General features: G+C 33.3%; 1 protein-coding gene across 1 annotated transcript; it reads right to left on the bottom strand.

Annotated features, from left to right (window-relative positions):
- Nucleotides 1-807: 807 nt before the first annotated feature.
- LOC128557070 (kappa-type opioid receptor-like) lies at nt 808-4021 on the bottom strand. Its single transcript, XM_053543655.1, has one exon. It carries the CDS (start codon nt 3577-3579, stop codon nt 2530-2532), a length of 1050 nt encoding a protein of 349 aa, XP_053399630.1. The 5' UTR covers nt 3580-4021; the 3' UTR covers nt 808-2529.
- Nucleotides 4022-24433: the final 20412 nt, after the last annotated feature.

Genomic DNA, 24433 nt, shown 5'->3' with positions numbered 1-24433 from the left:
AAAGGTGGAACGGAAGGCACAGTGCTAATTTCTCTACATAGAATATTAAAGCCTTTGCTTTTTACATAATTTCGTTACAATTACTGTCCCATTTCACCTTGATGTCTGTTATCAAGTTACCAGGCAAATTGCGTAAACGAGTTTTTTCATTGGCAAATATAAATGTCGATTTCGTTCAAATTTGTATAAATTGAATACAAAAAAGAGTGTTTTTTATCTTCTGCATATAATACATAAAAAGTGAATAATGTAATGAAATTCTAATCAACAATTTCGCTGTTAGATATCAAAGACATATTATAGTTACTGTACTAAAAAATGAAAACGGCTCTATCCCACAAGCTACCTTGGACGCCCATGTTAATAACCTTTCGGACCAACGAGCATTTATATTGATTATTTAGTCATCACAATTCAATTGTGTCTAACACTAAGATATTTTCTGTTGTAACAGGTTTTCTGTTTAAACTTGTATTCAATATATTTCAAAGTTAAAAAGGTAGAAGGTCTGCATGTTAGAATTATTCGCGTAATCGGCTGGCAAAATGGCTAATCATGTTGACATGCTATTCTACTTTAATTCTTTTACCGGGGTAATAAGCAGTCCTGCCAGATATCTTCTATATTAAGTCTAATTAAGAGAATAAACAAACAAAGACAATAATATACCTATTTAAACAATTTAAAACAGCCCTATCACAAACAAGCATTCTTTAACATACAGATTTGACAATATTTATTCAGAAAATAACAAATTGGGGATTTTAAAAGCACTATTAAAATTTTCTACTTAATAATTCAGTTAATATGACCATATAAATTGTTCATTTACACAAGACCATTCAAATCATACGGTAAGTAGCAAAAGAACACTAAGGAAAAGGCAGAATAAATGTTTGCATTTATGAGTTCAGTAGATGGAATACAGTATCACGTATTTATTAACTACATAATGTAGAAAAAAGACAAAAGGTAAGGGTAGATTTCTCTGAAGCACAGAGCCACGCATTTGCAAAGTTGGCCAAAACCAAAAGAAGCTGTAACGGAAAAAAATTATAGACAGGTTGATTCATCAAGGTACCTCGAGGTTCCATTAAAAGCTTCAATAATTTCAAATTGTGTCTCAGTGGACAAACAAAGCATGAAATCTCGTTCATAACAGTATAGTATGAGCCACATGCTTGCACATGTATAAGAGAAAACGTTAAAAAGTTAATCAGTTGATCAGTGTTCCGCATACTTTGACAAAAGGGAAAAGAAAACGACTGTTGATAAATGTAGGTACAATAAGCAACATTTTCCTAGTTTTTTTCCAGATATTATCTTATTTGAAACAATTGAGAAGAAATACATTTGTACTTTTGATATTTTAATTTTTTTTCTACAAAAATTGCTTACATGTAAATTCAGTAATATTTCCTTGGAGACATGGATGCACACTTTCATACTACCACGGGCAAGTTGACCTTAAAAATCAGTTCCAAATTAGATGTTATCAAATATCAAAATTTATTAGAAAAAAGAGAAATGCAAATTTCGTTATGATGACTAAAGTTTACAGCGGGCAACACATTTCTTTTTCGACCGAAACAATGTAAAAATAGTGAAAATAACCGTGGTAATATTGACAATTGGTGTAATCAGACAGTGTTTTGGCCTGCTTAAAGGGAAAAATAACGCACTTCGCTACTTTTTTTTTAAATGATTATCGAAATGCCAAAAATGATATGTGGTTATATGACTTTATCAGTACAGTGTCACAGTGTTAATGTACGGCAAAAGATAAATTTAAAACTTCGGGAAACTTTGAACAAAGTCAACGCAGATATTCCTGCAAATTGTCAATTTTATAAACGCCACGTCCGAATGTATATTCACCGACCGGCCTCTTACTGAACCCGTTCAGCAAAACTTACTTTTGTGTATGTTAGATATAATTGCTTTAGCAGCAAAGACAAAGATAAAAAAGCAATAGCTACGTACTCGGAATGCACTTCTTTTAGCGCATGTAACGATACACAAAAAAAGTACAACGTGAAACTAATAGATAAGGAGGACAAATTGTAACAACGTATGAACATTACCATACAACGGTCAGTTGTAAAAACATGATGAGTTGAAACCGATTATTTATCCACAAAATCTTTAACTTTACTAACCCAAAGGAAAAGAATAGTGAAAATTAACGCGTGATGGCAACAGCTGACATGATATATGAACCAATGAGATGCTCATGTAGTATACTACATGTATGAAAGGGAAATCCTAACAAACCATATACGAATATGACTTTGAAGGAGGCAGAGCAAACTCGGTAGAAATACAATTAAGGGTCCGAATAAGCCGGACCAATGAAATCATTTGAACTAGTTTTCAAGTCACTTAACCTTAATGTGTACCAGTACTGAACTGTTATCAGAAAGTAGCTGACTACTTAACTACATGAATTACAGGGACATGGCAATGTGTTAAGACATATGATATTCACATCTGTCAAATTATCAATGTCTCGTTTTGGGACCAAATTATCTATAGGCTAATCGTACTTAAGTGCACAGTCCTATTGCTTGAAAACGTCTCCGACATACTTCGACGTCGCCGGCGTGAACGACAGAAAAGATTCATAAAATCCCTCCTAAACTTCGTGCCACATAAAATGTACAATGCAAAATTAACTGCATTATTTGTGTATAGAATCATCAGTAATATTGTTCCAGTAAGTATCAAGCCGGCGTGACGTTCAGGTGTCATGGTGTCAACTGGGAACCAGTATGGCTGTCCAATTGCAAATATTGAAAACGGAGAAACTAAAATCACAAATGTTATGTTGAGTATTATCGCTGTTACTGTGAAGTAAGAGGTCGTTCTTTCTTGGCGACAGGTACTGCCGCCTCTTGAATGTGAGCCGTTTACCGAGATAATGGTACTCCTTTTCCGAAAATTATGACTCGACTTAAGTTTAAGTACAACTGTAATGTTACCACTCAGCAAAACACAGAAAGGAATTGCGAATGCAAAAGCAAAGTCGATCCATGTCCAGAATTTAAACATGAAATTTACATGCTCAGGAATTGCTTCACAGCGTAAACGCTGAAAGGGTTCATTAAATATAAGCCGATACCCATATATCAGATGAGCATTCAAACCAGACAGAAAAAGAACAAGCGGCAGCAAAACAATAAGCACCCTCCTCCTTGTGAAAACATCTCTCACTCTATGCGGATATAATACACTAAATACGCGTTCTATTGTCACAAGTACTAGAATCCAAGGTGATAGTTGTAACAATAAATATGAGATGAATACATGAAATTTGCATGTCCCCGTTGACGAATTTCTGAAATCAACTTCAAATAAATGCTCCAACCATCGCACAAATACGGAATTAATTAGAATTAAACTGTCTGTTACCGCCAAGAAAATCAACAAAGCACCAGTTGATGTCTTTCTGTTATTTGCTTGTGAAAGTACAACAACAGACAAAATATTTCCAGCTAGACCGAGACTTAAAAGAATTGGTGGATATACAGTTAAAATTTTCTCTGCGGTCTTAAAGTCACTCAACTCCGCTACAGACATTACTGCTTATTAACTGTTAAATAAATTAAATTCTTCGTTATAACTGATGCGAAAAGTACATACAAATGAGACAAGTTATTATAAAGCGCATAAAATAAGAATATCCGACACAACTTGATGTAGATTTAAACCGAAACGTGTGTTGTCGTTTAGTTTTTATAAAGTAAATACTGTCCCTGTACAAATTTGTAAATTGCACATCATGATGTTTAATCTAAACTACTTAATGGTTAATTAAGTAACCAAAGAAATTAATTCGCTTAAGAAACACTTCTTAAATAATCCAAAAATTGTTAATCTATCAACTCAAATGTTTTGCAACATTTTAGTAGTCCGTTACGAACATCAGTAAGAATTATCTACTTGATGTAGAATGAATAAATGAAATCTTCAGCGTCTGTACTTGTCCTATGATACTCGCTGTATTACGATCGTTATCTAATGTTCAATTAACATGTCATTTTACGCGATGGCTTTCAAAGCTGTGACGTGAACACAATAGGATTTATTTGTGTTGTTTTCTGGAGATTGACGGGTAGTTTGCTCATTCAGATAGTATGAAAATCTTTCTGCTCGCATTGCATCTATGTTTTTATACTTTGTATAGATGTTATACTAGAAGCTTGTAATGGCATATAAAGTACCTTTGAAACTTAGCAAAGGTAATACCAATAATAATGATATCTGTCATGTGTTTACGAATCGGATAGAAACATCCGTCCCGCATTTGGCGGTAACGAGGCTTACCGAACGACGGATATTTCTATCCGATTCGTAAACACACGACTGATATTTTCTTGCATATCGTATACATATAAGTTTATCTTTGTTCTGGCAGTTTTTATTTCTTGCATATAATAGAATAAATAAAGCAAATAAAATACTTTCGTTGTAGCACTCTTTCTATAGTAGAGTATGTACACAAAGCGCGAGAAAATAAGTGACGTCATGACGTTTCAATGACGCACAATAACAAAGTTCCACTTTAGTTTTATCGTTTGTAGCGTAACGGCATGTTCTTACTTTTGAATCGAGAAATATACTATTGGGAACAGAGAGAAACTATCAAAATAGAAAAAGTGGAAATTCCACAGGTCGCTCAACATGACAAAAAAAAACGAAAATGTTGCAGACTCGGTTTAATTGAGCCTGGTCATGGACGGTAGTGTAAATGCATGCTACCGTCCACGCCCTCTAGCCCCGGGTTGAGCAGAACTCAACATTTACACATGCTACAAATATAAAAGGAATTTAGAGACATCCACAGATGTGTTCATATGAAGGTTCCTGACTTTTTCTTATTTTACATAAACAATATATAATCTATTGCATGAATTGCTAGTTGTCATTAACAGCGCGAGAATCATCTGTCATCCACCGGGTTTTGCCGACATGGGTAAAATAAACGGAAACGCCAGTTCGGTGTGCAAGAATATATAAACATCATTTCCAGATTAAAAACATGATAAAGGAGATAAATTCAAATACACACACTTCGAAAGAATTACCCGCGAGCAACATACCATGGGGTCTTTATTTCTCAACTTGCGTTTCGCTTCTTGCAAAACAGAAAATCACAATAGAATATATCACTATGTTATAAAGTCATGGTAACAATAAGGTTATTGCTTTACCACAAATAGACTGAACTTTATATTAGAAATAGCAAATTTTATCAGAATTTATATACACTTTGCCCGTTATGCTTTTATCATATAATAGATAGAATATTGCATATTTAAATTATAGCAATTACTTTAGTTCTTTGAAAACTTTTTAAAATTGTGTGCTAAAAATGATACAATGCAAAAATCTTAAAATACACTTAGTACAATCATATTTAATGAGGGGGTCTCCGTGGCCAAGTGGTTAAGGTCACTGACTTCGAATCACTTGTCCCGATGTGCGTAGAATGTTTTTATGTGAGGAAGCTATCCAGCTGGCTTTCGGAAGGTCGGTGGTTCTACAAAAGTGCCCGCCCGTGATGAAATATTGCAACAAGGGGCACCTGGGGTCTTCTTACACCCTCAAAAGCTGGAAAGTTGCCATATGATCAGTTGCCAATTTTCCTGTTTAAAAGTGTGACAACTGCTACATTCTCTTAAATTCTACATTTGATAGACGGTGGGAGTTGGTGCTTGTCTTGCAACTTTCCTAAATGTGGTAGTGTCATAAAGTTCATTACTTATTGCTAAGCATGCCGGTTGACACCGTTGGTCCTCAACGTGTGTTGAGACATAAGTTGACTATAAGAGTTCGCAAATCATTTTCACAATTTAAACTGACAACTATTCTTGTGTAAGATGATGAATAAAAGGTATTTCTTCTTTTGATCTTAGTCCAAAGATCAATTCTACAAAATTATATTCCATTATTTAAGCTCGCTTTTTATAAACAAGAATACAGAAATTGTTAAATATACACGAGCTAATATTTTAATTTCAAACAGATAATGATGATTATGGGGCTGATAATTGGTAATTGCACATTATTATTCCTATATGCTGGCACTAATTACTTTTGCTCATAAATCAAGAATTTTATAAAATATAATCGTTACTACTTGTAATTTGATATGGTAATTATATGGCAGTTCTGTACGTTTAATTAACAGTGTAACAACGTTTATCCTGAAAACTTAGTAGCCTTTATGCGGGAAGCCTTCGTTTAGCCGGAAATCTATTATATCCAGTGTATTGAAATTCATATTCGAGTACATTGATCTATATGCAATATACATCAATGATATTGACATGCACAGAAAACATGGTATCTACGATCGCCACACGCCATTGATTTATTGACGTCAGAAATTGACATTTTTGTCACCAAGTGGTAGCAAGCCTTAGCGCTGCACAGCGAACTTAAATCTTTGAGGACGTCACTGTAGATTTCACGATTGAATGCTGAAACACGTAGCTACACATCATTTTATTTCATACTGATAGGTGCGTTATTTTGATGTTAGCTGGTGACCCTGCTGTTTGCTTGTTTTTAGCGCTATTCTGTGTGCGGCGAAATGCACAACGGACGCAGTGACACTACTTCTGGATCAACCCTCGTATAATTATCTATATATTTCATTTTGTCGATTAAATTGATTTTCACAAACCCCACTAACCTAAAGAGGAAAATTATATTGTAAGAAATATCTATACGGTAATGATAGAACGGAAGCTAGCCAGTAGTCAGATGTCATGTCGTTTTATATAAATTTTCATTAATAACGCAGGAAACTGTTTTGATTGGAGGGAGCAAATCTTGGGAAAGAATGGCAAGTAATAGCGGCAAATTTTCATGGTCAGAAATTGTGTAGTAGTGTCAAACAACTTTCATTAAATTGTTGTACATGTTGCCCTATATTACAATGCAAACTATGTTGATGTGTTTTAAATCAGGATCCGGTCGTTTACGAAAGGAGTTTTGGGAACTGGACGTTGAGATGGTGACATGGTCTTTCAATGTAGTCAAGACAGCGGCATAGAGGAAAATATAGATTAGTTCATGTTTAGAGAAAATTTTCTTTAGAAGAAATGAAGTTAAAAAAAAAAACAGGAAGTTCTGTAGAGTATTTATTACTGCGGATACACTACATAAAGTATTCTAAATTTAACGTAATTTCAAAAGAAAATGAATAATAGTGTTTAATTAATATTTGATTGAGAGTATGAAACATTATCATAGCGCTAACATCTAAAGATGAACAAATTTCTTGGAACTAGTTTTGTTTAAAGGGCTGGTTGTCCTATTGCTTGAAAATGCATCAAACATGTTTTGCCGTCAAAAACATGAATGAAATCCATCCTAACTTTTGACCAGCACAAAATAAATATCCTCATTTAGGTTAAGAATTAACGGAATCGGCGGATGAACTGCACTATTATTCTCACTTAACAGTGAGTTTGATAAAGTTCATCTCTTGCACATACATAATTGCACATTATTTCGAAATACGTTCAATTATAATTATCGTAGAGAAGAACTGAAGTGCATAAAATTAAAATATCCGACACTGTGTATGTCACTTAGTTTCTGCACAGCAACACTGCGTTAACTTTCGTATCTGTCTTAACAACGTACGGTATTTTTGTTAATTAAATGTGACACGTATTCTTTACTCTTTTGAAAGAAAATGCACATTAAATTTCATTGCAAATTAAGTAACCAAAATAACTTTAGAGGTCGACTAATTCTTATTTCAAATAATCCAAACATCACCGATAAAATAATTTTATAAACTTAAACGTTTTACATTCTATTAATAGTTCATAAAGCGTATTTTTGTAACGATATAAGTAGTATCACAGGCCGAATGATATTTATATTTATTATACCTCGCATGAATACCCAAATGCATAATCTTGAATAATATATCATATCTGCCAGTGATTAAATGTCTCATGAGCAAAATCGTTATTTTGGTTTTCTGCGCATGAGATATCAGTAATTTTATATTGCATGTATATTTTGTATTTTTTGAGCATGTGCTATTATTTTTCATATCTCCCGTAGTGTGATAGGATAATTTCACACCGAGTTAAAGACCGCAAAGGTCAAAGGTGACGAGGCGCTTATAAATTATGGGATTAAATCCCATTTAATTATTTGCACCCCGAGTAGAAAATTTTTAAAACAATTTTTGGCAAATTTTGAATTGAAACTATGACCTTTGAACAGGAAATGATTCAATTTTGTTCCATATCAAGGCTTATTGCAAGCATGTGATAAGAATAAGATAAACACAAATTGAAAAACAGTAGCAAGACATGTGTGACAAAATGAAACGAGGCGACTAATAGGGTCTTAACACTTGGTTTTGCTGTAACTCTGTGATTCCAGCAGGTATGCAGGTTTTGATTCCATACCTCATGTTTTTATTTCGATGTAAATGAGATGTGAAACCAAAATTTGTAGTCCTGTTTGGCGCCATATAACCTATACTGTGTTAGTGCGCCGTAAAACCCAAATAAATATAAAATGAAAATGGCACTAAACACAAAACAAACAAATCCTTGAAATGCATATATTCAAGACTCGATACTCCAATACACATCAGCTGACGTGAAAAAAATAGAAGCTGAAATATTGTTTCGATTTTCTAGAATTGTATGGTAATATTGAAATTCTTGAATTACATAATTCGTATATTACAGAAAGAATATGAGCTTGTTCAACTTCGTGACAATATACAGTTATATGCGCGTTGCGATGATATACGTAATTGCTTTCGTCATGACACAATTAGTCTTTCCCCTTGAGTATTATGAGAAAAATTGTGCATTAAAGAAACGAACACAAATACACGCACATGAAACATTTTGGGAGATGTTACCTAGATTTGAAGGCCTGTTTCTGTACACGTTTAGACAAATCTAGCCTAAGATCTAAGTAATGAATGGACAAATCTGTCTTTGGTCTCACTTATTTGTCATTATTTTGTCTTTTTGTGTATGTCTTGGAGTCTTTTCGCTTAATGAAAAACATATATATCTGTCTCAAGGGTGGGTTGTTGTCATGGAATATAATAATCTGAAACAAAACATTATTTCGTCCTTCAGCAAAGTGTAACAGTCTTCACATTATGTTTATCATTAGTGCAGACGTGTAAATTCATTCAACAATTTGGTCAGCTAGTAACAGACTAAGAATAAATACTACATTTAAGAAATGCATACCGGACGAGAATTTCTGGTGTTTTCACCGGTGCTGGAAAAGTCCATTTTACACTTCGGTGTAAGATGGCTGTCGTGCTGTAAATAACATATAGCGAATGACATTTATATGGAAGTTTTATGCAGTAATTTGTATTTTATTATATAATACGAGATATAATTCAAATACATTGATAGTTCCCCTTTGTTCCTTTAAGTATATTTTTCGGTTCGGAAAACGTTATTTAATGAAAATATAACGTTTCCGTGAAACTGGAAAAAGAAACTTTGTTATTTGTCTTTAAAACGACATGACGTTATGGCATTGCTTTTGTTTACGGACATTGATTTAAATTCGCTGCTGTAAGAATATAATGCTATTAAGAAAGACATTCGTTAGACATTGATTTATTATTATTTGTTGAAGTATGGCATGCAAGAAAAAGAGCCACTAACTGTAGGTGCGAATAGGATTATCTGGAATTAGGGTAACGCGGTAACTCGGTAAGGCCTCGTTACCGACAACGACATATGTCAATTTGACAACATATATCATCTTAGTCCATCGGTTTTAAATCTGAATCATGTTTGTTACTCTCCTTTATTTCATATTATCTATAGTGTGTAGAAATACCAAAACTTAAGTAGACATATCAAATGAACTCAGAATGTCGTTATGATAAGCATATTTTAAGCAACCCATCTGCTACACCTTTCCTCTACAGTATCTTTGTGTGACGGGCCCGCTTTGCGATGTGTCTCTCTGACCGTGTTTGCTTTGCACACTTAGCTTTTCAGTCATCTTTCAAAAGTTTAAATGAAATGAAAGGCACATAACCCAAAACATTACATTGTGGGCCTATGAAAATACAGTTAGTTCCCTCTGACTGCCGCAGCAAACACATCTTGGATGGCGGAGTATAACGGAGAGCGGCATTCATTTAGAAACGGAGCCGCGTGATAGCGGATAGGTTATGGAACAATATTTTTGTACATAGGGTGGCAATAGAGACATATATTACAGCTGGATTTTGTTAACATTTCATAGTAGAATAAAATGATAGAGAATAACGTATTCTGTGAGATTAAATTAAGTTGTAATAACGGGTTATAGAATAGTGTAATTTTTGTATAATTTTTGGAAGTTAGAAATGTGACAGGAAAATTCTCATAAAGAAGATATATGACCCCGTCTTTTCTGTTCATTCCCTGTCCGTTTAAAGATAGTTCTTCAAAACGAGGCAAAGGTATGCATTCTAAAATGAACGAGGCTATGTGATAACACAGTAAACATATACATGCACATTTTATGTGGAATAAATCAGCGTATTACAATCTTAATTGAATAAATGTTGCTAACTTACACAAAATGGCAGACGTTTCATGCCAAAACGCCGAGCATTTTGCAGAATGATTTGGAGCTCGTGGGTTATCCAGAATTACGTGGACCTTTACTATAAGTTAACAAGAAAAGAAGATAAAACTAATACGTGTTCCACATTTTTCTTAACAAGCTTTTTCATTGATCTCTCTCTAGATATATGGCTGAAGATTAGAGAACAGAACTCCGATTATGAGAATAGAAACTTTTTAAAATTTAAAAATTTCTGATAAGTTTTTAATTTATCGTCAAATTAACGATTTCGATAGGGTATTTTCCATCGTTAATTAGTCATTTTGACTCAATTGTTTATATTTTTCTACTTTGACACCATTTGCGAATGGATTATTTTTCAGTTTAGCAACACTGTTTCCATGCAAATGTTTTGTAAAATGTCTAAAAAAAAAGGTGACACAATGGGGAGAATAGTTTTTGGCCATAAAATTGATATCAATAAAGATATTTTAAAAACTCAACAATATCCTACTCCCACCTTTGGAACAATTAAACTTTAAATGGTGTGTACATGTAGCGCAGGTCATATCTTGACTTTGCAAGAGAGCAGCAATTAAATACAAACCCTTCTACGCACAAGATGGCCCAAGCCGTAAATAACTAAATAAATAAAACCAGGTCTTCACAATATACACAATTTGTACACCAAATATAAGCAGTGCTGTTACGCTCTTAGGGTGGGGTTCAAAACCCGTGTGGCAAGTGCTGTACATAGTGTCGTTGAAATTTCTTTTCTCGAGTTAAAAAATAATTTACAATATAAAATAAATATCAGACACTACTTATATTTGTTTCAGGGAATATGTAAAATGAATGTCTTTAATAAAGCATATGAAGTATGATTTTCAGGAGAATTATGCAAAATATGTAGAACACTTAAGTTATTGTGTGATGTGAAAAAAGTATCAATTAATGAAGATTATTATTTAATAAGCTATAAAGATATAAAAATAAGAATATTACTAATCATATTTATCAACACTATTTCCGTGCAAAATATTATATAAATATTGCATTCCTGAGAGGGTGATATGAAAAATGTTCACCGCGAGATATATAAATATCGACCGAAGCGCCAGCCAAGGTCTATATTCATATTTCGAGGGGTGAACATTTTTCATATCACCTCTCAGGAATGCATTTTTTTTTTTATTATTATCTTATCTACCACTCAGATATTGTGGTGACTTTGCTGTGTATTAAGACTTTTTTATTAGATTCAGTCGAAACGTTTACATATCGCTGACCCCTATGTTGTTTCAACATTGACAGCAGTAACATGCAAAAAACGGCGATAACTTTCTTATTTCTAAACGAAACATATAAGTGTGAGCACTTTTTTCTTAGTTAGATCATTTCCAATCTGATGGTGATAGTTTCGATTCAATATTTGATAAAAAGTTATTTTCGAAAGTTTTGGCACGTAGAACTAATCATTAAAAGAAAAATAGAAAAATCGGCCGGGTTCCCAAATGCATATACACCAGAATTTTTATTTAATCCTAAAGTATCCTGGCACAACCAGTTCCCGGCCGTTTGACAAGTTTTCTGTACAGTTTTGGACAAATGCAAGTCCAAATCTTTGGTTTATTGTCTCCCACTTTCTATCGGCATAAGTGCTATAAAAGCATACCATTTCAGTTTCAAGTTTCTTACTGATTGAATCCCTGACATGATGATTTTGAAAGCCTTCAGTAGGAAGTCATGCTGAAAATTTACAACCTAAATCCGACCACCGGTGGTATTTTCCTTCCAACAAAAGGAAACAGCACTAAACTTTTACTGTAGTTTCATTACACCATGGCAAACATAGAACACTCACAAACCAAATCTGTCAACAAACATCAAAACCAACATGGCAGATCAATATACTGTAGGTACACTTGCCTAAAGTAAATGGCAGAAAAAAGTTAGTGCATTATCTAAAGAACTGTATCATGTGCTCAATAACTCCAGAGAACCAGGGTGTCACATCTGCTACATTGATAGCTGTCACAGATGACAATGTGTTATATTATTGCTAAGCTTTTGACAGACACTTCAAACATTTCAAAATGCTTAGAAAATGAAGAAAACTGTTACAAGGACAGGCATCAGGATTACATTGTCAAAATGATTTAATAATAGTATGCTTCACAATTTTGGCAGTAAACATGTGTTAAAGAATATACATTTAGTGCAAAAGATATAAAAATACTGATATTGGTTTAAGTAAGAAAAGGTAGTAGCCAAGGAAACATGCAGCTTTTTTAGTAATAAGAAAAACCTCATGAAAACATAGTAATATTACATAAAAGGAATTTATATCAACTTCCAAGAACCAAAACTGAAGGCGAATAGGTACCTAACATAATTTATCTCTGCTGTAAACAGTGAAACAATCACAACTGATAAATTTGGCTTGTAAAGATTTTTATAGAACAAAGTCTTAGGCGGTCGAAAATAGGTTGTGGTCGGATATAGGTTGTTTTGAAATATATATAAGTGCCACGACTGAAAATTTATCGTCTCAGTCTTTTAATCAATGCGAAAGTATCAATCTCTAAACGGGAAATATGAAAAAATAATATCACATGCGCTGAAAAACAAAATAGCTATGTTGCTCATATGAAATGAAATTATAGATCATATCACACGCGCAGAAATTGAAAATAACGATTTTTCGCATGAGATATAAAATCACTGGGGAATATGATATATTATCCAAGTTAAACTAATGGGAAACTTTGCATTGGACATCCACGTCAGGTAAAATAATTTAAAATTTCTAAAAATCGAATGGTGACAATACGGAATTAATACTTTTATTATTATTAAGTATTGTAGAAACTCTCTCTTTTTAAAATTTTAATGAAATGCTCCGAATTTGAATAATGCTAAGTGTTATCTGTGTGTATGGTACATGTAATACAGTTAAATGAACGTGTCATACATGACATTTACTCCAGTGCTATTTTTTACGGATTAATGAATCATTTTATGTTTAAGGGGACGCATACTTTGAAATTAGAAAAAAGTGGGTGGGGTATGATAAAATTTACCTGCAAAAAAGTACAAGGTTTTGGTACATGAAATGGATACTGTTTCAACTGTTATAAGTACACAAAAGATTGCTCACTAAAATAAAAATGAGAAAACTGAAACAAGAAAGTTATTGTTGAATTACATAAGACTTATTGTGTACATTCAAAGTCAACAATTAAGACTTTTTTGTGCGAAAATAATAGTGCTTCACCTTGTCCAAACATTTATCAATGTCCTACAGATTCTAATTTAAAGAAAGAATGTGAAATATTGTCACTGTCTTGCTTTTCATTTCGCATATGTAAGCTAAAACACATTATTTAGTTTGTTTACCAAGTAGTGCATAAGAAAAGATACGGTGGTCAAGGAATGCCACATTCCAAAACTAAAAGAGTATATTCCCCTTAATTCATTAAACATTTATCGTTACAGAAGTCTAGTGGATAACAATAAGGGCCTAGAAATGTTGCCATTATTAATTTTTAACTTGGTATTCATGAACTACAATGCACTTAAATATCAAAACATATTCAACAAACTTTTGAAAATGTATTGTCTTAAAAATCCCTAAAATAAGGTATGAAATTTGGTTGAGAAGTCCAATCAATGTGTATATGTGTAAAAGTAACATTCTAATCTTGTACACAAAAGTTACTAATACACAGCAGGCGTGTCAATGATCAAAACTGGACGAATATACAGTTATCCTCACTTTAATGTCATTTATAATTTGTCCTTGAATTCTCCACCATACTTTCATAATTCTGTTTGCACGAGATGCACGAGAATGCTGTCAAATAAGTTGTGAATGCAATATCATCTAAACGTAATTAATGGATTATGCAGTTCAAGATAAACTTTATCTCATAACGTAACGAACATGTATAATGTTGTAACAACAACTTTACTTACACTGATTTAAGTAGCAGTCGGTTTATAAGTGACTTTATTGATTCATTTTGTGTTTTGTTATTGTTGTCAAAAAGTATAACGGAAGTGCCTCACAACTGAAGCGGAAACCAGTTTGATTTGCAAAGTAGTCCAATGTAAGTAATATTTTTTGACAAATGTCCACAGAAATTAATAATTTTCTAATATTAAAGACGAATATCTGAATAGGATTCATTATTTGATAAGAAATTATAATCATCGACATGTTTTTTTAAAAATCGTACACGTGCTGACACCTAAGTTGTCTCCCGTTGTTTATTAGAGTAACCTTTCGTCCGGCGCAGTAATACATTTGCAGTGAATCGCCGAGAAGTCGTTGGAAAATTAAAAACCATGTAAATAAACTAAAATTAACCACCTTTTCAAGATGAATTTCAAGTGATCGCCATTATGCATTTAACCTGCCTGACCTGTGTAGCATCTTAGATATCTGTTCTAAGATATTCATTGTGTAGAATGTCATGTTATGCCCTTGCAATGCTAATCCCACTCTGATTTTTTTTTTGTTTACATTTTTATCAATGAGAGATATGGCGTCCATCCCGAGCTGAAATGACGTGGCGTTAAATTTTTACATGTTTAAGCAAACCTGGTGTGTTAGAAAGAAAATCTCATCCCTTCAACATTATTTGGAACACTGTTATTGTAAAGAACCTGTTTTTTCCTTATACAAAAGCTTAATATTTTGGGTTGAATGTACTTTCACAAAGACCTCTGTTTTCCTATTACATTCATAGTACCACATCCTTATCCACAAAATACTGAACATTACAGGTGTCCATCAGTGTTATATCAGTTTAGGAATATGTTTTTCATTTTCCCACCATCGATTACTTGAATATGCACCATTTCCGCATTTCTGTATGAACTGTGAATGTAGCAATATGCGTCCCCTTAAATAAAATATTCATTTTGTTTTCAACTTTGAATGTAGTGTGGGTTAATTCCAAACCGTGATACAACAATAACACGGACTGTCAAATGACACCATGTAAAATCACATAATTATGTCTAGGAGGATAGTTTCATTGAATCACAAGGCTTGACTAGTGTTTACTTTAATAAATCAACGCATCATTTACGATTATAAACGAACAAATAGTAAATCCTTATCTGTTTTTCAGTAAATTTACTACAAGTACCTGTAACAGTTTTGTCTTACACAAACAGTTCTCTGATATTTACATTTATTGAAGAAATTTAGTGGAAACAAGTGCCGGGCTTGTATCTGACCAATCGGCCAAAAACTGCCGTAATGAAACAAAAAATACCCTAATACATGTACTATGTACATTCTGATACTGTGTCGTCCTTTTAACATTAGATTGTGAATCATCTGAGCACTTGTTTTGCAAAACATTATAGTGAAATTCTTCAGCTAATCTACCTTTTCTACAGGCGTATGAGTTACGACAGATCTAAGGGTATGCAGAATGATTTGATTGATCAATCAAACACAAAGTCAGTGCCGACTGGAAGAAAGTGCCTAAGGGACAAAATTTGGTGGTCGTATATCCCAGCGTCATTCACCAGCTTTCCATTCGTCAAAGATGGACATGAGAGGTTCAAAAATTAGCTACAAGGAAGAAACATTATACGCTGCCAGTAAATCCGAAGGTAAGTATATTCGGAATATGTTAACTGATACAAAGTCCAAATAATTTCATTTATAGACTTGCGTACTTTCTCTGAATTAAATATTTAACATCCATGAACTGCTAATGCAAATATACAAAGAATGGCATTAATTTTGTTTTAAGTTAGAGCAATGCGGTATTACATTTAGTTAACGCAATATTAAAGATTTGTATAAACACGATTTAATCGTGTCACTGTCTTAACTTGAGTGACAACCCTGTTTTTCTGCTGTTGGGCTGAAACGTTTTGAAATCAGATTAGTAATGTTATTGTATTGTTTGTAAAGAATATAACACTAAAATGGTTTTAGCGATTTGTATGGTTCCCATAAACCGCGACAAAAAAGCACCTCCTGCTATTCGATTTAATGTTACATGTGTCTTTTCCAGTCCTTTGGGTTGAAGTATCTCTATATGATAGAGTTAAACTTAGTCGATGCTAATGGCGTAAGAGGTATTGCACATTCAACACTCAGGTCGAGCCTGTTATTATTTTGATTGGTCGCAATTTATGCTTCCAAGGATTAACATAGTAATTGTATTACTTTGTGAGTTTCAGCAGATGTGTAACATATCTGACGCAGATAGCGATTGTATTATTTTGTGTTACATTACCAAATGACCACTAACATATATACAAATATAAAAAATATATTAGAAATGGATCAAAATGCTAAAGGGGTTACGATTTTGATAAATTTTGCGTGTACGCGTAAGTGCATGGAAACCGTCTGCATAACAAAGATGCGTTTGTTCGAAATTTGGTGATAAATATGCACGCTTTTGAATGACAAATTATGCCAATAGTCGACGAACGTAATTCGGTGTAACTTAAAAACATGATATTTGAATTGATTTATTCATCTGTTCATTTTTATTACCATTTCAACTCTGTTTCATTTTCTGTTGAACAGGTTATAGGGGGAGGCGTAAAGCTAGAATTTCACTGTGATTTTTCAGATAATCAAAGTATGTCCTTTCAATATTATTACGTTTTGTGCGTAAACATTTCTTGTAAATCGCCATTTGTAGTTTAAATGCCTGGCTATTTTTGATTGCTGCAAGGTTACGTGTCCAAGAAAAGATAAACATATGAAATCATCAAGACGAGCTTTGTAATCAGAGGTATGCAATATGTATAAAATACACATCTGAAGAGAACAATGTTGTAAAACAATAATATTAAGAAATTGTGTAGGTGTCAGGATACGAGTTAAAATGACCCAGGGAGTGCCTACGCCTTAGAAATCTTGAACAATGGTTTGGGTCCAATCGCTAAGGTACTATGCCCTTAGCTAGCTGACAAACAAATGTAAATGTCCTTTGTTAAAACGTAGAGCTGGTGAGACCAAATATCTCACATATAGACTTTTCCTCTGGCTACCTTGCCTAAATGATTCGTGAAACCAAATGATTCGTAAATGATTTCTATTATGACTAGACACTTCAAGGATCAGCAAATCATAAATGTTTAAAACTAACAATCTTGAATTAAAAATGATTAGCTCAAACTCCAAAAGGCTGGAGACTGTTACTTGACTGGTCTTTGTTGAAGTTCCCGTTAGACAATGTCTTTGAATCAACAACAACGAGTCCTATCCCATAGATGCCGGCATCTGTCCAAACAAACTCTATACGAGGGCCTTTGACTCCTGGAGCTCAGCGCTTATATGCTATCATATGTAGCATCAAACCCATATAGGTATATCCCCCGATGCCTTGGCTGTCCCTTCGCCAATAACCTGAACCGTCTATAAGTGGAAGTCTCCTACTATCTATCTCAGTAGATTACCAAACTCTGGGTCTCTTCTCAGCTTCCCGATGCTCAGCCTATATATGCTACGTCTATAGCATTAAACTTCCCTTAAGGTAAAACTCCTATGCACTGGCCCTATGCTCGAAACCTTATCAAAATTCTGCTACCTACTCTTCTTTAATCTAAAAACTTCCAAAGTTTTCTTTTAATAATTTATCCGCCCTTACAGGGTAACTGCAATAGTCTCCTTCTCAAGGTACGGGATAAATTATTAGTTAATCCTCGGTGGTCTTCTTCAACCGCTGGATACCGAATGAGCTCTCTGTCATCCATCTTCCTATTATACCCCAGCAGACGTGCTATTTTAGAACTTGTTCTCAAATATAAACATAACGTTTACAACGAGTACTTGCTCTATCAAATATCTGGTTCCCTTTAATTTTTGTATATGACAATGTGTGATGCTGGGACCCACCATCCACATAAGAACCCAAATCAGCCACAAATGACCTAAATCTATTATTAACAGCAATTCAACAATAATTATAGCAATGATAGCAGAGGGAAAGGGAGTCAAGCACTATCTGTGCTTAATGTGTTATCAATATATTAAACATACAAATTGTTCTGACAGTAGGCACAATATCAGTCTGATTAAAGAATATAGTAAAGACTAATGTCGATGGAAAACATAGAAAGGATTTTAACCGATGTTTACCAAGTATTGCCCTGCCCCTGCCCTACCCCTCCCACTTCCGATTGTGCTTTTGTCTGTTTAATCTCGTAAACTTCCATATCAAATAATATTTAATTTGATGAGGCAATTATCGTGATTACCTCTTGCACACTAATGACAACAAATGACACTTCACTCCATATTATAGAACACTATCTATTGATCTTGTATAGCTCTATGAATGTAGCAAAATGCGTGCAATCGCAAGTCTACGAAAAAAATATGTAAAATTTTCTGTCGATCTACGCGTTTTTTAAGACTTCCGTTTGAATAACTTGTTAAAGCGGCATGCCTCCAGATCGTTCGACAACAACAAAAAAAAAATATTTTTTTTAGATATTTTGAAATAAATGCTATATTTATTAAGAAGGCTTTAAAACTTAATTACTGACAAACTTAATGTTACGGAAACATATGAGTTTTTGTTGTTTTTACTACTTTTTTTACGATGAAAATCGAAAAGCGTTTGTCACGCTTTTACCCAGGTAAACTGTCTCGATTATAATATCTAATTTTGAAGTCTTTATTCACAAACTTAAACTATAGCGCTATTGTTACGACTTTCGGAAAATGGCTTTATTGTCGCGGCGGTCCGGGGTTCGATTCCCGGCGCGGTCATCTTTTTTTCTTGATTTGGAATTTTTAAAATGTTTTAGAAACACAAATTCATATTCTAATGTTCATAATATGACCAAAACTTCAATTTGAAAGAAAGATTATTTTTTAGCCAAATCTGGAGGCATGCTGCTTTAATGTTACAATGTACATTGTATAAGCTTTTAAAATTTTGAAAATCAGAAGTCGACATACGTTTGAGAAGTATTTAATTAGAATGTATTTCTGAGTATCCCATATACATTTTACACTTAACAACACATGTCAAGAAAGTTAAATAAATAAACCTCCAGAAAAAAAGAATCACTAGTATTATTGTTGAAGATAGTGAAATATATCTAAGTGTAATCTGAGTGAGCGGGCCGGATATAACTTCAAGTAGTTTGTGACGCAATTATATTAGGCTGCGATGAGCAGATGTATTTAGCTGAAAAATGTACTTCGAAAACAGGATGTTTATACGTGTTGAAACATTGATACTTATGGCTAAAATAACTGTGTGATGATAGATGCATACGCAAACTGTTTCATTTTTGTGTATATGGAATAAACAGGGATTTGTAATATTTACAAATGGGAAATGTGAGAGTACATGTAATTCAAAATGGAATAAAATGCGTCATGGCGAGTTATCCAGACGTTAACAGTTTGTTAGTTACATATAAGGCTTTATAATTGGACATAATTATTTAACATCATTACTATTTTTAACATACGCAGCAGACTTGAAACATAAACGAATATTTGAAAATGTCTCTAGATGACTACAGTGATTTTAAAATAAGCCAGGGAATAAAAGCTGCATATCCTCCTATTCTAATCCTAGTCGGCTTAATTGGAAACATTATATCAATTATTGTACTTGCACAACGAAAACATAGAAAGACGTCAACTGGCTTGTTGCTAATATGTCTTGCAGTAACTGACAGTGTTATACTAATCTGTGTGCTGTTGGTCAACTGGTTGAGCTACTTGTTTGAGTTAAGCTTTTCAAATTTGTCAAGTGTTTCGTGTAAACTACACAATTTTATAACGTATTTTTTGGGCTACACCTATCACCTTGGATTTTAGTCATTGTACGGTAGAACGTACATGTTGTGTATTGTACCTAAAAGAGTAAGACGATTTTTACAAGGAAAAGGGGTACTTATTTTGACAGTTGTTTGTATAATTGTCTTCTTTGGCTTAAACAGCCCCTACTCTATGGATCTGAGCTAGTCTTCGACGAAAGTTCCAACAAAACTATCTGTCAGATAAAACCCACAAGCACATGGATTTTCATGTTCAAAATATGGCCATGGATTGATTTTGCTTTCGCATTCGCGATTCCGTTTTGTGAAATTTCTTTGTGGCAATATTATTGTTTGAAAAAGATCAAATCAAGTCACCATTTTAGGAAAAAGGGGTGTCTTGAAATCTAAATACGAGAATCGCTCAAATGGGAGAGTATTTAGTCGCAGTGTAAAAAGACGCACCCCGTACTTTACAACAAAAGCGTAATACTTAATATACATTTATCGTGTTCGTTCACCTTTTACTATATTTGCAATAGGCCAACCGTACTGGGTTTCCATTGACACTAAAACGCCGAAACGACATGCAAAGTTACTTCTAATAGGAACTCTTATGCAGATGCTTATGTATACAAACAATGCAATAAATTTCATACTTTATATTCTTTGTGGTTCAAAAGTTAGAAAAGACATTACCAAGCTGTTATGCTGCAAACGGAGACGACTTCGGGCTTTCTCGGACAGTTTGTCTAGCAACAGAACCACGAAATCTTCGTTCAGTGCAAGCAGAAGTTCTCACTCTTCTGCCACATCTCAGAAATCAAATGCATTATAAATATTGTAGTATGTGATGTTTAAAGTTGCCAGTCTAATAAAGCTCAAGTCTACTGACGTGATATTTTAAAAACTTTTAAAAGTAAATCTATCTCCACCGAAGTTACGCTATACTGACATTTAACGTTTGGTAATGTCATTCATTTCGGTTGGCAAATATATAAACAAAGACAGTCATTTGCTGTTGTGTCATACCTGTTTTAATATGTCATCATATTTAAACAAAATTTGAATTTATAATCTTTATTTCTTAAAGTAAAACAGCTGTTATCTAATTTCTCTTTGTTTCAGTGAAACGTTGTTCTGTATATTTGGAATTACCCATTTTTTTTTTTAATTTTGATATCTTTGAAATAGTAAGCATGGTTATGAGTAACATGAAATCAGCAAGATTTGTCTCTCCTAAAGTAATATTCAATGCAGATGCTATGAAAGAAGAAAATGTAAATTGTGCATTATTTCATTTTGATCATGCTTGAAGTTATGATGTCACTATCATAATACCGTCTTTTTTGTGTTTATAGTTTTGTTTTGTAAATTGTAAAATGTAAACAAGACGCACGCTGCTTTTTAAGATAAACATCAACATTAAAACATTATGCGACATTAACTAATCGTCGCTTTATTTCCACAACGCCATTATGTCAATTTTGGTCAATTTGGGTTGTTTTGGTATCATTTCTTTCGTCTCGCCGAGCTCTATCATAATATTCTGATTGTTTTCTTATGGAATGTATATAACTAAAATAAATCATATTTCCACAAAGCCCTAAGTCGGTAAAAACACTATAGGTAATTTCCACAATGCCACATTTTGCAACACCAATGATATTGTCATATCACATCACGTGACAACAGAATGAGGAACATGGTGATCTTTCAGCTAAAAAGTAATACTTTGAAACAGATTTTGCAGATTTATATTGTAAATAGTAAATATTTTACTTGCTATTTATGGCTTTTTACAATTTCATAAATTAGTGGTGTATATAATTTGTGCCAAAAGAGCGCAACCTTGGCTGCACAACTCAATGTTAATGTGTATTACATTTTCGGGTGGTCTTTTTTCAGATACTTGATTGTACTTTCGGCGTAAGACTAGTGTTTTACTGTGTTTATTAGCTGTTATACTATATAGTGTATGAATAGAGAAGTAATGATGCCCAATATATGGTCAGTTCTCATTTTTGATCAAAAACTTGTGTGGAGCTCAATGACTAATGAATTTCAGAATTCATACCAAATACCTAGAACCAGGTTTGTCAGTGGCTAAGATGTATGACATACGACGTTCAATGCCAAGAGAATGGTATGTTTTGATCTAGAAAATGTCCTTTCAGTTACCAAGGGCAAACTTTTCAGACATTTTCTGCAATGAAAATTGAACATGTACAATCTGACAGGCCCATATTCCTATTGATAAAACTGCCTATCATGCCGACTGAACAGACGCCATGGCTGGCTGAAGAAACAATGAGATAGCCAGTGCTTTAGTTTTAGTATTACATTAAGTCGAACTCACTTTGGTCTGACTCTTGCGTTCCCCAAAATAGGAATTCCATTATTACATTTGCACTAAAAAGATTCATGATTGACAACTATTTTGGCGAGATATTATAAACGTTTTGTTGTCCAGGCCATTTTTCTATACAAAAAGTTGATAATGTCCATAGTAGCATTGAAAATACTTTGCAGATGCAAGAGGTATCTTAGTATGCTAAAACTTTTACGACGCTGGCAACAGTTGTAATTAAAATGTCATGCAGTAACAGTTGATTGCTTGAATAAAACAAGTTCTGTGTTTTTTGGCTATTTTTATCCTAATGCATAGTATTGTTCATACACAAAAACTTGTTGATTTTATGTTTACATAAATAGTATGCGGTAGTAATATAATGATTGTATGAAATTTGGGTCAAGTATACTTCAAAATTTCTATTTAATTTAAAGTATTGTACGTTGAAATTATACAGTATTCATACTGCTATTGCAAATTTGTGTTATTTTACATACCTGCACTATCTATAAAGTTTCATAATATCGATGTTTTATTCTAAAATTAATCAATTGAAACATATTTATGTTTAAAAGCATGCTGATTCTGATAATGGTGAAATTTACAGGCCTAAAGTCTATAGTATGTTTTGTAAGAAGATCATTTCGGAGTATTGCATTATTGCAAGTAGTCCAATAGTTCTTTAAAGGACTAATGCTTGAAAGTTACTGACTAGTTTTTATTTCAGTTTTCATTAAGACGTTAATATGACTGTTTTGTGAATATTCATCGCAATAGTGTTTCTATCCTTTTTAGTCAGTATTAAACCTCGAAAAAAAGACATTTGACATCTTATTTCTAAAGGCAATTTTACCTATATTTGAAGGTTCTTTTTATTCCACAACGGCCTAGCTCGAAGTTGCATTTTGGAATTAACTTTCAATACTTGAATATTCATTTTCATGTGATTGTTTAAAATTCTATTGTGTCAATTCTTCTGAAATTTTTACATAAGTCTGAAGATTACAAACTAAACAAGTTCTGCAATTTTCATTTTTTTACCATACAGTTGCAAAGTTATTGAAACTTAAACTTTTGATTTGCATTTTCCAAAATTGCAAAAATGGCACTTGGTGGATTGCGGAAATTAGGCGACGCAATGTCTAAAATTAAATATTGATTTTTTAATTAAAAGAACATGTTGTATAAGATTTGGCTGAACGTGATTGAATAAAATAATATTTATTCAGGATCAGTCATTTTATTTTATCGTTCCCGTTTCAGAACAAATTAAAATGCCTGGAAAACATACTAACTAAATATACACAAATGCCCTCAGAGTTGTACAAAAAGCCTTTTTAATGGAAGATCGCTCTAATGTTCATGCATTCGGATCAGAAGTGTTTTAAATTTGCTGTGAGGTATGTCTGAGTTAGTTTTTGTATTCTTTGCCTTCTAATATTAATACATGTTAAATGATGTTGTGTAGCATAATCATATGTCATTTAATGCAGCTATGAATAAAACAGGTTGTCAAGTGTTTTATATTATTTATTTAACAGTCCATTACGGCTCCAGACCTTATTTTAATATAAAAATAACATGCACACACCTAAAAGCTACTGACTGAATAGCGATCAGGGCAGATCTTGATCAAACTACACTGGTCGTAAAGGCAGAATCAGTCGTGTTTGGCATGATAAGGGTTAATCTTTGGAAATTAACTAAACATTATGTTTCAACAGA

Source organism: Mercenaria mercenaria, chromosome 5, assembly GCF_021730395.1.
Source record: "Mercenaria mercenaria strain notata chromosome 5, MADL_Memer_1, whole genome shotgun sequence".
NCBI lineage: Eukaryota > Metazoa > Mollusca > Bivalvia > Venerida > Veneridae > Mercenaria > Mercenaria mercenaria.
Note: the sequence above shows the minus strand (reverse complement) of the source record. Positions and strands in the feature narration are given on the sequence as shown.